The sequence below is a fragment of the Pongo pygmaeus genome, chromosome X (assembly GCF_028885625.2).
Source record: "Pongo pygmaeus isolate AG05252 chromosome X, NHGRI_mPonPyg2-v2.0_pri, whole genome shotgun sequence".
Classification (NCBI taxonomy): Eukaryota; Metazoa; Chordata; class Mammalia; order Primates; family Hominidae; genus Pongo; species Pongo pygmaeus.
The window spans coordinates 68,932,577-68,949,394 of record NC_072396.2 but is presented as its reverse complement, the minus strand read 5'-3'; the positions used below and the strand labels follow the sequence as shown (position 1 = coordinate 68,949,394).

Here is a 16,818-nt window from a genome sequence, read left to right as displayed (position 1 = left end):
AGTTCTCTATACAGACAGTCTCTACTCTTCTCATTTATCTGTTTTCATGTATTTATCATTTATATACTTATTTCTTTTTTCTTTGTTTAATTTTTAACAAAATTTCCTTTCACAATTTCAACTTCCTATTAATCCTCTACATTTCTGTTCATGTCACTTTTCTGATAAAAATTTAACAATTCCCAATCAACAGGGTAAGACCAACTTCTCAGTGTAGCATCAAAACTAGATCCCAAACTTCCTTTCTCTTCTTACTCTTTATATCCTGTTCCCTCTTGCCTTGGATATATGCCCTAACCTGAAGCAATTACAAATTACTATCAATTTGCTATGTCCTTTCATTCACCTGTCTCTTTGCACATGATGTTCCCTCAGTATACCAGCATGTTGTATCCCTACTTCTGTGCTTAGCAAGCTCAATTTAAAAAACCCATTGCGAATATCATATTAAGTGTTAAATCTTCCCCAACTTTCCCAGTGTAAATTAGCTGCCTCCTCCTAAATGGCAATTTATCCATCTTTAAGAAGATTGATTATACTGTATTCTAATTGATTAGTGTGCATATCTGTTATTCCGTCAGTCCCGCTATCCTTTGCTGTGAAATGTTTGAAAAAATAAATGAAGGCTTCCTTATCTCTCTCTTGTTTTGTATGCTCCATAAATGTTTGTGACTGGTGGCACAACTCAGGCAGAGAAAGTACAGAGGCCAATGTATAATTGTTTCTCCCTAACTTAGAGCTGCTTCCTGCACACTCTTCCTATTTTAACCAGGGTATTCTGAGCCAGGGTGAGAAAGCAGAGTTGCTTCCCTATCTCTCCTCCTTCTCTTTTTAACATGAACAATACAAGAGGAAGGAGAGGCGCTAAGCTAACAGGACTCAGTGGGGAGGAAGAGTTGGGGATTCACCTACCATGGGTGAGCCCACTCTAGAGGCACAGCACTCTGCGGCTGGCCGCTGGTGCTCAGGGACAGCCCCTGCCGTCCGCCCCGCAGACAAGAAAGAGACTGCAGCCCGGCAGAAGCCTCAGGGCCCCTGGGACCTAACCAGGAAGGGCTGCTGGGCGAGGGGGTGATGCCGCGGCACATTGGGGGCTCTGCGACAGACGCATGCACGATGCCGCCACCACTTTCTGTTTCCAGAGGCTGGTCCTGTGGGAAGGAGGCAGGCAAAAGGCACATAATATATGCATGCCGCTCACTGGTTTCAGAGTCACTTTTTCTACCCAAGTTAGGTCTTGGACTCCACAAGAAAAACAGTTGATGCACTATTTCCTCAGTCATGGGTATTGGAAGCATCAGAGGATTGGGTCTGGCCCTGTGCATCTGAATTCTGAGAAATATCTAGAATCTAAACTGGAGGCTGGAATCCAGGTCTCAGGTAAAAGGGTCTGAGGAGAAGGGACTATTTATCCTGAATCCAAGAAGCCACAGGAGAATGGGTTTCTGTCTTCAGAGTTATGAAGGGATCAGGTGGAGCAGACCTGAAAGCAGATTCCAGTTCAGTATAATGTAGAACTTTCTAAAATCGGAGTCCCCTGAATGAAGAACTAACAGGCTGCCTTGAAAGAAAATGAATTCTCCAAACCTGGTGTTGTTCAAGTAGGAGCAGAGTGATTGACTTGTGAAGATTCAAAATAGTTGAACTTAGTTGCCCTTGGAGCCCAGCCTTATGGTGCTCCTACCATCCATCAAGGAAAATTCAAACTCTTAACACCTTTTCTAGTTGAAGGAGGGAGTAGTGGACACCTCTACTGTATTAGCATCAACATCTAAAATTTTAAGCTCCCTACATTTTGTTAATTTCTCCTGCTAACCCAGGAGACAAAGCTACCTCACTTTGATGCACAGGCATAGAGTAGCACTCATTAAATAGATGATAATATTTTTGTGCTCAGCATGTGAGACTTCCATACTTTATGCCTAGAAAAGACTTACTACTTTTCAAACTGAGCTTCTCAACTACCCTGAAGGAAATTTGGGGGTTAACACTCTCACTCTACAGATGAAGAAAATAATGTTAAGACTGGTTAACTTTCCTAAAATAGCTATAAAGAATATAGCTATTTATTCTTTATAAAATGACAGATTATGCTTTTCTGCAGTACAGTGTCACCCACAACCAGATCTGCCTGGCAGACTTCCTCCTCAGCAGTATTTATTGACCATCTATCATATACCAAACAGTGTAGAATGCAATTTACAGGTCCTTCCCCTTCACTTCCCAGATTTTAATTCTGGAAATCTTGAAGCTTACAGATAAGTTGAAAAAATAGCACACATTCTAAAAAGAAAGTGTAATGAATACTTCTTTTCCATCCATCTATCTACACACACACACACACACACACACACACACACACACACACAGGATTGTTGTTAAACCATTTAAAGAGTTAATTGCAGACATCATAAAATTTCACCCACGGACACTTCAGCCTGTATCTCCAAAACATGAATAGTCTCCTATATAATCACAGTGGTATTATCACACTTTAAAAAGTAAGTGTTGATTCAATGTTAACTAATATGCATTCTACCTTCTAATTTCCTCAGTTGTTTAAAAAATGTGCTTTTTAGATTTACTGTTTGTTCTCTATCTGGAAACCCATTGATGTCTATAAATTTTGTGTCATGTCTCTTCAGTCCTTTTAAATCTAGAATGTCCCCACACACACCCTTTTTTGTTTTTCACAACTGACATTTTTGAAGACTCCAGGACAACTGGCTTACAGAATGTTGTAGGTCTCTTTTAATGTAGAAGATAGGCCACGTAGCTTCCCTGCTTTAAATGTTCCAGTTCTTTCCCATTGTGATTAGAGTAAAATCCAAACTCCTCACTTATAATGTGGCCTCTGCTTACCTCTCCAGTTTCATGTTCTATGACTCTTCCCTTTACATGCTATGCTTTAACAACATTGTCCTCCTTATGTCTCTTGAATATTTCAACCTTGCTCCTGTCTCAGGGCCTTAGCAGCCTGCTTTTTCTATCTGCAGTGCTTTTTGCCCAGAACTTGGTATTGTTAGCTCCTTTGCACCATTCAGGTCTCAACTCAAATATTACTTCCTCTGGTAGCTAGTCTTCAAAGGTGAGACTCCCCAAGGAATCATACCACCTTTATTCACATCCTTATGTAGTTTATATTCTTGAATCTGAGCTGGTCCTCTAACTCCCTTTTAACCAGTAGAAAGTGGCAGAAGTAATGCTGTAAAGCTTCAGAGGCTAAATCAGAACAGCACTTGTAACAAGAACCTGGAACAGTGCCTGGCACAGAGTAGGCCTTCATTTTCTGTTGGACTAATGAGTTTCCTCATTGGTCTCTTGAAATGCTTGTCCTGAGGAAAGCCAACCACTTTGTAACAAGTGTGACTACCCTAAGAACATCATGCTATGAAGAAGCCCATGCTACCCATGTAGAGAAGTCACATGAAGAGAGAGATGTCCAGCGAGTTTCCAGAGTATCTAGCCATCGCAGTTTAGGTTCTCCTAGTTCATCTGTGGGCCCAGCTTAAGCACCATCCATGTGAGTGAAGAAGCCATTCTGCACGTTTTATTTTCTTCACAGTACTTACCACCATCTAAAATTGTCTTGTTTATCAGATTACAGGTCTATTGTATTGTCTCTTTCCACTAGAATGTAAGCTCTGTGAGAAAGAGAGGCCTTGGCTGCCTTGTTCACTACTGTATCCCCAGCACCAAAGCAGTGCTTCTCAGACTTTATTGTGCATACAAACCACCTCAAGCTCTTGTTTAAATACAGATTCTAATTCAGAAGGTCTGTAATGTAGCCTGAGATTCAGCATTTCAAACAGGCTCCTAGATGATGCAGATGCTGCTAGCCTAGATCACAAATTGATAGCACAACAGTAGAGGTCTCTAGATAGGAGTGAAAGAATTTGGAATATGTCTGAGTGAAGCACATCCCCTTCTCTATGATATTCTGCATTTCCAGCTTCTCTTGAAAAAATCAGAAGGTCTGGCAGTCCTGGGCTGGCATTCACATACTGCAACAATCAGCTGGAGCTGGGTGCAGGTATTAGAGGCACAGCCCCTGCCTAATGTATCCTTCCTTTCCTGGGCAGGCATTCAAATAGTGGCCCCTGCTCTTCAGAGTTGTCTATCATTTTTATTACCACTTCACAGATTCAGGAGACAAAATCCAAAATGTCCTTGCCCTCAAACAGGTTTTTATTTTTTCTCTTGGAATGGCCGCATTCATATTCAAGAAATGTGGCCTGTCTGGAACGGTGCTTCTCAAATGTTAACGTCAATTGATTTTCTTGTTAAAATGTAGATTCTAAGTGTACTAAGACTCTACATTTCTAATAAGCTACTAGGTGATGCCAATGTTGCTAGTACATAGAACACACTTTGAGGAACAAATATCTAGAACAGTGCCTGGCACAGAGAAGACACTCAATATTTGTTGGGCTAATAAATTTATTTCATATAACAACCTTGTTATGGTGGCATTATCTCAATTTTGTAGACAAGAAAACTGAGATGCAGAGAATTAAGTGACTTGCCTAAGGTCACACAACTGATATATAACAGAGTCTACCCTCAAACTTAAGTTCATCTGATGACAAAGCTAACCTATTATATCCTAAAATCTCAGCTTGGTTTAACACTTGGGTGGCCTTATATGTAGGTACAGTGTGATTTCAAAGGCAGCAATAGACACTCACTATCTTAAGCCCCTCCCACCTGCCTAGAATTCCTTATACAGGCTACAAAACCTTTTTTTTATGTATATACTTTAACTTCTACGGTACTTGTGCACAACGTGCAGGTTTGTTACATATGTGTACATGTGCATGTTGGTGTGCTGCACCCATTAACTCGTCATTTACATTAGGTGTATCTCCTAATGCTATACCTCCCCCCTCCCCTACCCCAAAACAGGCCCCAGTGTGTGATGTTCCCCTTCCTGTGTCCAAGTGTTCTCATTTTTCAATTCCCACCTATGAGTGAGAACATGCAGTGTTTGGTCTTTTGTCCTTGCGATAGTTTGCTGAGAATGATGGTTTCCAGCTTCATCCATGTCCCTACAAAGGACGTGAACTCATCTTTTTTTATGGCTGCATGGTATCCCATGCTGTATATGTGCCACATTTTCTTAATCCAGTCTATCATTGATGGACATTTGGGTTGGTTCCAAGTCTTTGCTATTGTGAATAGTGCCTCAATAAACATACATGTGCATGTGTCTTTATAGCAGCATGATTTATAATCCTTTGGGTATATACCCGGTAATGGGATGGCTGGGTCAAATGGTATTTCTAGTTCTAGATCCCTGAGGAATCGCCACACTGTCTTCCACAATGGTTGAACTAGTTTACAGTCTCACCAACAGTGTAAAAGTGTTCCTATTTCTCCACATCCTCTCCAGCACCTGTTGTTTCCTGACTTTTTAATGATTGCCATTCTAACTGGTATGAGATGGTATCTCATTGTGGTTTTGATTTACATTTCTCTGATGGTCAGTGATGATGAGCATTTTCTCATGTGTCTTTTGGCTGCATAAATGTCTTCTTTTGAGAAGTGTCTGTTCACATCCTTCGCCCACATTTGATGGGGTTTTTTTGTGTGTGTGTGAATTTGTTGGAGTTCATTGTAGATTCTGGATATTAGGCCTTTGTCAGATGAGTAGATTGCAAACATTTTTTCCCATTTTGTAGGTTACCTGTTCACTCTGATGGTAGTTTCTTATGCTGTGCAGAAGCTCTTTAGTTTAATTAGATCCCATTTGTCAATTTTGGCTTTTGTTGCCATTGCTTTTGGTGTTTTAGACATGAAGTCCTTGCCCATGCCTATGTCCTGAATGGTATTGCCTAGGTTTTCTTCTAGGGTTTTTATGGTTTTAGGACTAACATTTAAGTCTTTAATCCATCTTGAATTAATTTTTTTATAAGGTGTAAGGAAGGGATCCAGTTTCAGCTTTCTACATATGGCTAGCCAGTTTTCCCAGCACCGTTTATTAAATAGGGAAATTAAAAAGTTTCCCCATTTCTTGTTTTTGTCAGGTTTGTCAAAGATCAAATGGTTGTAGATGTGTGGTATTATTTCTGAGGGTTCTGTTCTGTTCCATTGGTCTATATCTCTGTTTTGGTACCAGTACCATGCTGTTTTGGTTACTGTAGCCTTGTAGTATAATTTGAAGTCAGGTAGCGTGATGCCTCCAGCTTTGTTCTTTTGGCTTAGGATTGTCTTGGCAATGCAGGCTCTTTTTTGGTTCCATATGAACTTTAAAGTAGTTTTCTCCAATTCTGTGAAGAAAGTCATTGGTAGCTTGGTGGGGATGGCATTGAATCTATAAATTACCTTGGGCAGTATGGCCATTTTCACAATATTGATTCTTCCTGTCCATGAGCATGGAATGTTCTTCCATTTGTTTGTATCCTCTTTTAATTCGTTGAGCAGAGGTTTGTAGTTCTCCTTGAAGAGGTCCTTCACATCCCCTGTAAGTTGGATTCCTAGGTATTTTATTCTCTTTGAAGCAATTGTGAATGGGAGTTCACTCATGATTTGGTTCTCTGTTTGTCTGTTATTAGTGTATAAGAATGTTTGTGATTTTTGTACATTGATTTTGTATCCTGAGACTTTGCTGAAGTTGCTTATCAGCTTAAGGAGATTTTGGGATAAGACGATGGGGTTTTCTAAATATACAATCATGTCATCTGCTAACAGAGACAATTTGACTTCCTCTTTTCCTAATTGAATACCCTTTATTTCCTTCTCCTGCCTGATTGCCCTGGCCAGAACTTCCAAAACTATGTTGAATAGGAGTGGTGAGAGTGGGCATCCCTGTCTTGTGCCAGTTTTCAAAGGGAATGCTTCCAGTTTTTGCCCATTCAGTATGATATTGTCTGTGGGTTTGTCATAAATAGCTCTTATTATTTTGAGATATAGCCCATCAATACCTAGTTTATTGAGAGTTTTTAGCATGAAGGGCTGTTGAATTTTGTCAAAGGCCTTTTCTGCATCTATTGAGATAACCATGTGGCTTTTGTCGTTGATTATGTTTATATGCTGGATTACGTTTATTGATTTGCGTATGTTGAACCAGCCTTGCATCCCAGGGATGAAGCCCACTTGATCATGGTGGATAAGCTCTTTGATGTGCTGCTGGATTTGGTTTGCCAGTATTTTATTGAGGATTTTTGCATCGATGCTCATCAGGGATATTGGTCTAAAATTCTCTTTTTTTGTTGTGTCTCTGCCAGGCTTTGGTATCAGGATGATGCTGTCCTCATAAAATGAGTTAGGGAGAATTCCCTCTTTTCCTATTGATTGGAATAGTTTCAGAAGGAATGGTACCAGCTCCTCCTTGTACCTCTGGTAGAATTCGGCTGTGGATCCATCTGGTCCTGGACTTTTTTTGGTTGGTAATTATTGCCTCTATTTCAGAGCCTGTTATTGGTTTATTCAGAGATTCAACTTCTTCCTGGTTTAGTCTTGGGAGGGTGTACATGTCCCAGAATTTATCCATTTCTTCTAGATTTTCTAGTTCATTTGCATAGAGGTGTTTATAGTATTCTCTGATGATAGTTTGTATTTCTGTGGGATAGGTGGTGATCTCCCTTTTATCATTTTTTATTGCATCTATTTGATTCTTCTCTCTTTTCTTCTTTATTAGTCTTGCTAGCAGTCTATCAATTTTGTTGATCTTTTCAAAAAACCAGGTCCTGGATTCATTGATTTTTTGAAGGGTTTTTTGTGTCTCTATCTCTTTCAGTTCTGCCCTGATCTTAGTTATTTCTTGCCTTCTGCTACCTTTTGAATGTGTTTGCTCTTGCTTCTCTAATTTTAATTGTGATGTTAGAGTGTCAATTTTAGATCTTTCCTGCTTTCTCTTGTGGGCATTTTGTGCTATAAATTTCCCCTATACACTGCTTTAAATGTGTCCCAGAGATTCTGGTGTGTTGTGTCTTTGTTCTCATTGGTTTCAAAGAACATCTATTTCTGCCTTCATTTCATTAAGTACCCAGTAACTGGGCTGCTGCTGGCCTTTGAATGCAAACATCTGGAGAAGTTAAGGTCAGACAGTGGAACTAACAACTGGGAGCAGGTCAGGATCCCGAGTAGTCAGGAAAGATCTAAATGATTGGGCACAGGCCAGATGCAGTGGCTCACACCTGTAATCCCAGCACTTTGGGAGGCCAAGGTGGGCGGATCACTTGAGGTCAGGAATTCAAGACCAGCCTGGCCAATATGGTGAAACTCTGTCTCTACAAAAATATAAAAATTAGCCAGGCATGATGGCGGGTGCCTGTAATTCCAGCTATGAGGGAGGCTGAAGTGGGAGAATTGTTTGTACCCAGGAAGTGGAGGTTGCAGTGAGCAGAGATTGTGCCATTGCACTCTGCTTGGCGACAAAGCAAGACTCTGTCTTGGAAAAAAACAAAAAGATTGGGCACGCATAGAAGTAATATTCAAAATATTTACTATCCTGTATGATATAGTCTGGCTGTTTCCCCACCCAAATGTTATCTTGAATTGTAGCTCCCATAATTCCCACTGTTGTGGGAGGCAACTGGTGGGAGGTAATTAAATCATGGGGGTGGGTCTTTCCTGTGCTGTTCTCTTGATAGTGAATATGTCTCATAAGATCTGATTATTTTATTAAGGGAGGTTCCCCTGCATATGCTCTTTTGCCTGCCACCATGTAAGACGTGACTTTGCTCCACCTTCACCTTCTGCCATGATTGTGAGGCCTTACCAGCCATGTTGAACAGTGAGTCCATTAAACTTCTTTTTCTTTTTAAATTACCCAGTCTTTGGTATGTCTTTATTAGCAGCATGAGAACAGGCTAATACACTGTATAATACTGCTGCAATCCATCTGAAGGGATATAGGCCTGTAATACTGGAGCAGAGTTCTGGAGGTATTACCCTTTTAGTTGCTGGATTCCAGGAAGGTATGGGAGTAGAAATTGAGGGACTGGAACAATGGGGGACACACAAGGGGCTTAGTGCAGTTATTATTTACCAACTGGCATGGAAGTATTTCAGTATTTAGGAACTGGCACTGCCATATAGGTGTAAACTGCCTGAATATTAGCCCTGAACATCAGGTTAAAGCAAGTCAAAAAATCTTGGGAGCCAAGTCCCAGATAAAGGTCAGCAGCAAACCCCAGACATTGGACTGGCAGCTGATTATAGACTCAGAAATAATAAATGCCATGTGAATGGTATCTATGGCAGCAGATCCCATCAGTCTGAGGCAGGACATTAGGAATATCTGGCTAGTAGGTGTCTGGGCAGACAGAACCTGATAAGCTGAAATGCATCCACATCAAGGTGTAATAAGCCAGTCAGACAATTCTTAGAGCAGCTGTCACCTGTTGGCAAAGTAATAGAGGTGGACTGTCTTTGGCAGTTCTCCAGATGTGGTCTCTGGACCACTTGTCTCAGAATCACCTGGTATGAGTGTTTAAAAATAAGTAATTTGAAGGCCTCACTTCAGGCCTATTAAGTCAGAATTTGGGGGAGAAGTATATATGCATTTTGTAACAGGCTTCCCAAGAGATTCTGATATGTTCTCAAGTTTAAGACCCATTTGTCTGAAGTGTGTATGAAGGACAAGAAGGTAGGTGCTATATGAGAATGGCTATCTACTTTGCTTACAGAGGTTGAGGTCAGGTTACAAAAGAGCTTATATGGTCAGGCTGAGAAGGGTGGATGAATATGACATAATAGGGATCATCTGAAGGTTTATGATAAGAGGGAAAGTTAAGAGGTATTGGGGAAGACAATTCTGGTGGCAGTGTAGATGGATTAAATAGGAGAGACACTTGAGAGAGAAAGATAAGTTACAGGATTTTAGAGTAAATTGAAGTGTTTTCTACTTGCTAAATTTTAGCAGTCATGGCTTGGAGCACCTCTATCATGTTGGTCAACCCAGGAAACCTTTTGCTGAAAAGGAATCTAGACTGACAATACCTGGTTCTCACTATTTCCTGTCTACAGACCCCAGTAATTTGGCTCCCATGGCTCCTCTTTTTTAAGTTGAAGTCATATTCTGCCTTCTACCTGGCACTTGGAAGTGCTAGTCATGGGCCCTGGCCCACCCTATGGTATAGCTAGAGATTTAGCAATCATTCATCCCATAATTGCCAAGACATTAAATTTCCATAACTTTTAGCTTAGTTTGAATAAACATTTGTTTAATAACCACTTTGTTGCAGAAATTGTGCTATGCCCTGGAAATACAGAGATAAAGTACAATTTTTTTTTGAGACAGAGCCTCATAAAGGCAGACATGCAGACCAATGGAACAGAATAGGTGGCCCAGAAATAAATCCACACAAATACAGTCAACTGATCTAGCCAAAATGTTTGCAGCCTGTCCAGCCGACAAGGTCTAATATCCAGAGTCTAAGAGGAATTTAAATAAATTTAAAAGAAAAAAAACCCTATTTAAAAATGGGCAAAGGACATGAACAGACACTTCTCAAAAGACGACATTTATGCAACCAAAAAATATATGGAAAGAAGCTCAACATCACTGATAATTAGAGAAATGCAAATCAAAACCACAATGAGATACCATCTCATGCCAGTCAGAATGGCAATTATTAAAAAGACAAAAACACAACAGATGCTTGTGAGGCTACAGAGAGATAGGAACACTTTTACTCTGTTAGTTGGAATGTAAATTAGTTCAACCATTGTGGAATACAGTGTGATGATTCCTCAAAGACCTAAAAACAGAACTACCATTTGACCCAGCTTCTGTATCAGTCTATTGCAGACTCTACCCTTTTAATTGCCACTCCATGCAGTGTTCTTCTCCTCTTTCTGCCTTGGTTCCTTGTTTTTTATGTTGTTTTTTTTTCCACCCAATAACAGGACAAGTGACATTCTGACACTTTCCCAAGGCCCTTAACATGAAATGGTGGCTGTTGAATATTCTAGGGGGTCTTCCATTTTTTTCAATAATCCATGCCTATCCTCAGCTCCCACATGCCTCGCACAGCTTTTCTCTCATCTCTGCATCTTACCCTCTTACCCTCTCTCTAGACCAGTGGTTCTTGAGCTTGGTCACACATTAGAATAATCTAGGGAGCTTTAACAAAAACCAATGTCCAAGGCATATGTCAGCCCAATAAGGAGGGACTCTCTAAGGGTGTAGTCCAGGAATCCAAAATATTAAAACTCCCCAAATTATTCTAATGTTGAGTCAAGGTTGAAAGCCATTGCTCTAGACGACTCTCCAATATAGTATTTCTTGGCCTTTTTTATTGTTTCTAAATTTTTTTTCCACATCATCTCACCCATAAAATGTTAATATCATGCATTTAATATATAACTGTTTATATACTGTGGCCCTTTGGAAGTCCATAAACCATGGTAATAGCTAAGATTCCTCCATCCCCACATCAAGAGTAAATTTTTACCCTTTGGGGGGCTATATCATCCTAATTTAAAATTCGTGCTAATGACTTGTTACCTTCACTTAGAATTTGACAGAAATGCAGAATCTCAGGCCCCCTTCACGATCTACTGAATCTGAACCTACTTTTTAACAAGTATTTAGCATGCATTTTAAATTTGAGACACACTGCTTTACAAGTCTTCTCCCCCAGCAAAGCTGTTGGACCTATGGCTCTGAGTAAGATGATTAGGAGCAGTAGCATTTATGGAGACCTAGAACATCAGGACTGAGATGGAGGTTAAAAGCATCTAGTGCAAGCCTCTGTTCCATGTTTGAACCTCTCAAATAAAGTCCTGCTGAGTAGTCATCCAGCCACTGATGGAATAACTCTGATGATGAGAAATGATCACTCCAGGCTGACCTTTCCAAGATCACTTTTAGAATGGGATTCTTTGTGTTGAGCTGAAATTACTCTTCCCATGATATTTACCCTTGTATCCTGCTTTGCACCCTGTCACCACCCAAAATGTACCTACTCACTCTGCCCCATGATTGCTCCAAGCTCTGAAAACAGAGGCCACAGTCCCCTCAGTCTTCTTTTCTTCTAAGATAATTCAGCCACTCTTCATAGGTCACATTTCCTCTTCTTTCTCCAGACTGCTCATTCTCTTCTGGATATACATTGAACTGTTTGAGCCACAGTTAATCATCTGGACCTACAGCTTGTGTGGGCTGTGTCCCAGGTGCAGATTGATTTAAGAGAAATAAAGTAAGACTGTCACCTCTCTTGTCCAAGATGCTAAACTTTTATTAATGCCCTCCTAAATTTAAATTAGCTTTATTGGCAACCATATCACTCTGTTGGCTTATACTGAATTGACTGTCAACTAAAACCCTGAAAAGTTTCCACATAAGCTGCTTTACTGCCACATCTACAGCAGCCTGTTCTTCAGTCAGTTTTTGGTACCTGAGTGCAAATCTTGACATCCTCTGCACTGAGCTTTACTTTTTTTTTGAGACAGAGTCTTGCTCTGTTGCCCAGGCTGGAGTGCAGTGCACAGTCACAACTCACTACAGCCTTGAACTCCTGGGCTCAAATGATCCTCCTGCCCCAGTCTCCCAAGTTGCTAGAGCTACAGGTTCATGCCACCACGCCCAGCTATTTTTTAATTTTTTTGTTGAGATGGGGTCTGGGTATGTTGCCCAGGCTGGTCTTGAATTCCTGGCCTCAAGCAATCCTCCCTCCTAGGCCTCCCAAAATGTTGGGATTGCAGGTATGAGCCATGTTGTTAAACAAATTAAAATATGTTAGTAATCCAAAAAGTACAAATTAAAGTGATATATCATCTGGAGACAGAGATTATTAAATTAGTAAAGAATTTATAAGTGCTAATACCCAGGGTTTGGGTGAGTATAGGAAAACAAATACTGAGTGGGAGTAAAAATTAAGTGTAACCTTTCTGAATGACAATTTGGCAATATCACCAAATAAATCTAAACGTGCATCCTTCTTATCCAACAATTTTACTTCTAAGAATTTACCCTAAGGAAATAATCAGAATCATTCAAGAAATATATGTACATAAATGTTTATTGCTGCATTTATCATCATTGAACAATTGGGAACAACCTTAATACTCTACAAAAGAGGACTGGTTCAATAAAAATAAGTACATAATTTGATTAAAATATGGCCATTAAAATCACACATAAAACCCTTATAGACATTGAAAAATGTTTAATTGTTAAATAATAAAAGTAGGTAACTATATGTGTATATATATGTGTATGTGTATATATATACACATACACATATATATATACACAGACATATATATATACACATATATGTGTGTGTGTATATATATTTATATATACACAATTTGATCCCAATATGTATATGGAAACAGTTGCATATAAATTTCTATTAAAGTGTATTCCCCAACATGGTTTGTTTTGTTTTTTGATTTTTCCTATGAGTACATAGTAGTTGTATATACATGGAATACCTGAAATATTTTGATACAGGCATACAAAGTGTAATAATCACATCAGGGTAAATGAAGTATCCATCACCTCAAGCATTTATAATTAATTTTTGTGTTACAAACATTTCAATTGTATGTTTTTTGTTATTTTTCAATGTACAATAAATTGTTGTTGACTGTAGTCATCCTGTTGTGCTATCAAATACTAGATGTCATTTATTCTATCTAATTACATTTTTGTATCCATTAATTATCCCTAATCCCTCCTCCCCACTACCCTTCCCAGCTTCTGGTAGCCATCATTCTACTTGATATCTCCATGAGTTCAATTGTTTTAATTTTTAGCTAGTGTGTTTTATTTTACATTGTGCTCCTGTTACTGATGGTAAAATGTCGAAAGGATTGTATTACATAAGACTGAGCTCAAACTGACAATGAAATGCTAATTGAAAATCCATTTGTGAGAGAACTCACAGAAAACTGCTAGTGCTATATGTAAACTTGTTGAAAGTTCAATGTGATATGGCCCATGAGTAACCAACAAGAGTGATTCTAAAGCAAATGGTTTCATAATTTAATTTATTCAGAGATTTCCCTGACACCTGAGCAAGACCAAAACAAGAAGGAAAACACAATTCAGATAAATCTTTAGCTACTCTTCAGGTGAAATGAGACTCTTAAACTTCCCTCAGACTGCGACATAAGTCTCCCTAAAACACAGAAATATGTTCTGAAATATGACCCATTCTAGTCATTTATTAAGAGGAAATACAACCAATAATATATCAATTATTAAACACTCACTATGAACTAGACAATATTTCTTCTTTTCTTATTTGTTTCTTTGTTTGTTTTTGAGAGAGAGTGTTGCTCTGTCATCCAGGCTGGAGTACAGTGGCATGATTATGGCTCATTGTAGGCTCACTCTCCAGAACTCAAGTGATTCTCCTACTTCAGGCTCCCAAGTATCTGGGACTACATGTGCACACCACCACACCTAACTATTTTTTTTTTTTTTTTTGTAGAGATGGAGGTCTCACCATGTTGCCCAGGCTAGTAGACAATGCTCCTTCTACATATGTTCATTGGCTGATATAATCTTCCCAATTTGTTTATAAGGTGGGTATCATCTTTACTTTTGGGATAAAGAAAGTGGAACATCAAAATATTAAGTATCTCGATCACATCTTATAGCTAATCAGTATCAAAGGTGTAATATGAACCCACACTACCTAACTCCAGATTATACACTCAAATCAGCTTTTACATGAATTGAACTTCCCTCCAGGCAAACTGGGGGTGGAATGGGCATTATGAATTTGGAAGGAAAGATGGGGAGTTTTGGAAGGTGAAACTAGGAGAGCGTCTTAAAGAGAGCAGTGTGCAGAAGAGGAGACCCTTGACAGGCTGCTTGTGATCAACCTGAGAAATTGAGCTGTTTTAGACTCAAGAAAAAGAGCTAGGTCAGTGGAACTTAGGGAATAATCTGAATTGGCATAATCTTAAAATAAAATGCAATTTACAGCCAGCAATTTCTCTTCTAGGGATTTATCCTAAGGAAATAATGTGAGAAATGTGTGAAGGTGTATATATGTCCATACCAGAATGTCCATTGAAATGTGAATTGCGGTTGCACAGTAGTGCTAGCAGCTTCGCGGTTCGGTCCTCGGACCCAGCAGCCACCACTGGTGCTGAGCTGCTAGGAAGCCCCTATCGGTGAGCTCTTTGGAGCTTGAACCCATTGTAACTCCTCCAACTCACCGGAAAAAAACAAAAAATGGTTGAAGCAGATAGCCCAGGAAAGCTCTTCATTCGTGGGCTTAATACGGAAACAAATGAGAAAGCTCTTGAAGCAGTATTTGGCAAATATGGACGAATAGTGGAAGTATACTTGATGAAAGACTGTGAAACCAACAAATCAAGAGGATTTGCTTTTATCACCTTTGAAATCCCAGCAGACGCTAAGGATGCAGCCAGAGACATGAATGGAAAGTCATTAGATGGAAAAGCCATCAAGGTGGAACAAGCCACCAAACCATCATTTGAAAGTGGTAGACGTGGACCGCCTCCACCTCCAAGAAGTAGAGGCCCTCCAAGAGTTCTTAGAGGTGGAAGAGGAGGAAGTGGAGGAACCAGGGGACCTCCCTCACGGGGAGGACAGATGGATGACTGGTGGATATTCCATAAATTTTAACATGAGTTCTTCCAGGGGACCACTCCCAGTAAAAAGAGGACCACCACCAAGAAGTGGGGGTCTTCCTCCTAAGAGATCTGCACCTTCAGGACCAGTTCGCAGTAGCAGTGGAATGGGAGGAAGAGCTCCTGTATCACGTGGAAGAGATAGTTACTGAGGTCCACCTCGAAGGGAACCGCTGCCCTCTTGTAGAGAGCTCCACCTACACGAGGGCCCCTGCCATCTTGTGGTGGAAGCAGTCGCTATGATGATTACAGCAGCTCACGTGACAGATATGGTGGAAGTCGAGACAGTTACTCAAGCAGCCGAAGTGATCTCTACTCAAGTGGTCATGATCAGGTTGGCAGACAAGAAAGAGGGCTTTGCCCTTCTATGGAAAGGGGGTACCCTCCTCCACTTGATTCCTACAGCAGTTCAAGCAGTGGAACACCAAGAGGTGGTGGCCGTGGAGGAAGCTGATCTGATAGAGGGGGAGGCAGAAGCAGATACTAGAAACAAACAAAACTTTGGACAAAAATCCCCGTTCAAAGAAACAAAAAGTGGAAACTATTCTATCATAACTACCCAAGAACTACTAAAAGGAAAAATTGTGTTACTTTTTTTAAAATTCCCTGTTAAGTTCCCCTCCATAATTTTTATGTTCTTGTGAGGAAAGAAGTAAAACATGTTTAATTTTATTTGACTTTTGCATTGCTTTTCAACAAGCAAATGTTAAATGTGTTAAGACTTATACTAGTGTTGTAACTTTCCAAGTTAAAGTATCCCTAAAGGCCACTTCCTATCTGATTTTTCCCAGTAAATGAGGCAGGCAATTCTAAGATTTTCCACAAAACATCTAGCCATCTAAAATGGAGAGATGAATCATTCTACCTATACAAACAAGCTAGCTATTAGAGGGTGGTTGGGATATGCTACTCATAAGATTTCAGGGTGTCTTCCAACTGAAATCTCAATGTTCTCAGTATGAAAAACCTGAAATCACATGACTATTCACCCAGTAAACCCAAAAAAGCAAATGGATAATGCTGGCCATTCTGCCTTTCTGACATTTCCTTGGAAATCTGCAAGAACCTCCCCTTTCCCCTCTCCCAATAAGACCATTCAAGTGTGTGTTAAACAACTACAGAATACTAAATAAAATGTTTGGCCAAAACCAACAACAACAACAACAACAAAAAAAAAAAAAGAAATGTGAATTGTGACAGCAAAAAGTTGCGATAAGAAAACTCAAATGCACATCAGTAAGGAATTGGATT

At 39.8% G+C, this 16,818-nt stretch overlaps 1 protein-coding gene across 1 annotated transcript; it reads left to right on the top strand.

The window, feature by feature from the left end:
* The first annotated feature begins 15,140 nt into the window (after nucleotides 1–15,140).
* Nucleotides 15,141–15,751, top strand: LOC129024757 (RNA-binding motif protein, X chromosome-like). The gene has a single exon (XM_054471954.2). The coding sequence runs from the start codon at nucleotides 15,146–15,148 to the stop codon at nucleotides 15,560–15,562; it is 417 nt and encodes a 138-aa protein (XP_054327929.1). The 5' UTR covers nucleotides 15,141–15,145; the 3' UTR covers nucleotides 15,563–15,751.
* The last annotated feature ends 1,067 nt before the right edge of the window (nucleotides 15,752–16,818 follow it).

Coding starts and splice junctions, on each gene's coding strand:
- LOC129024757 (XM_054471954.2), top strand. CDS start 15,146: ATGGTTGAAGCAGATAGCCCAGGAAAGCTCTTCATTCGTGGGCTTAAT.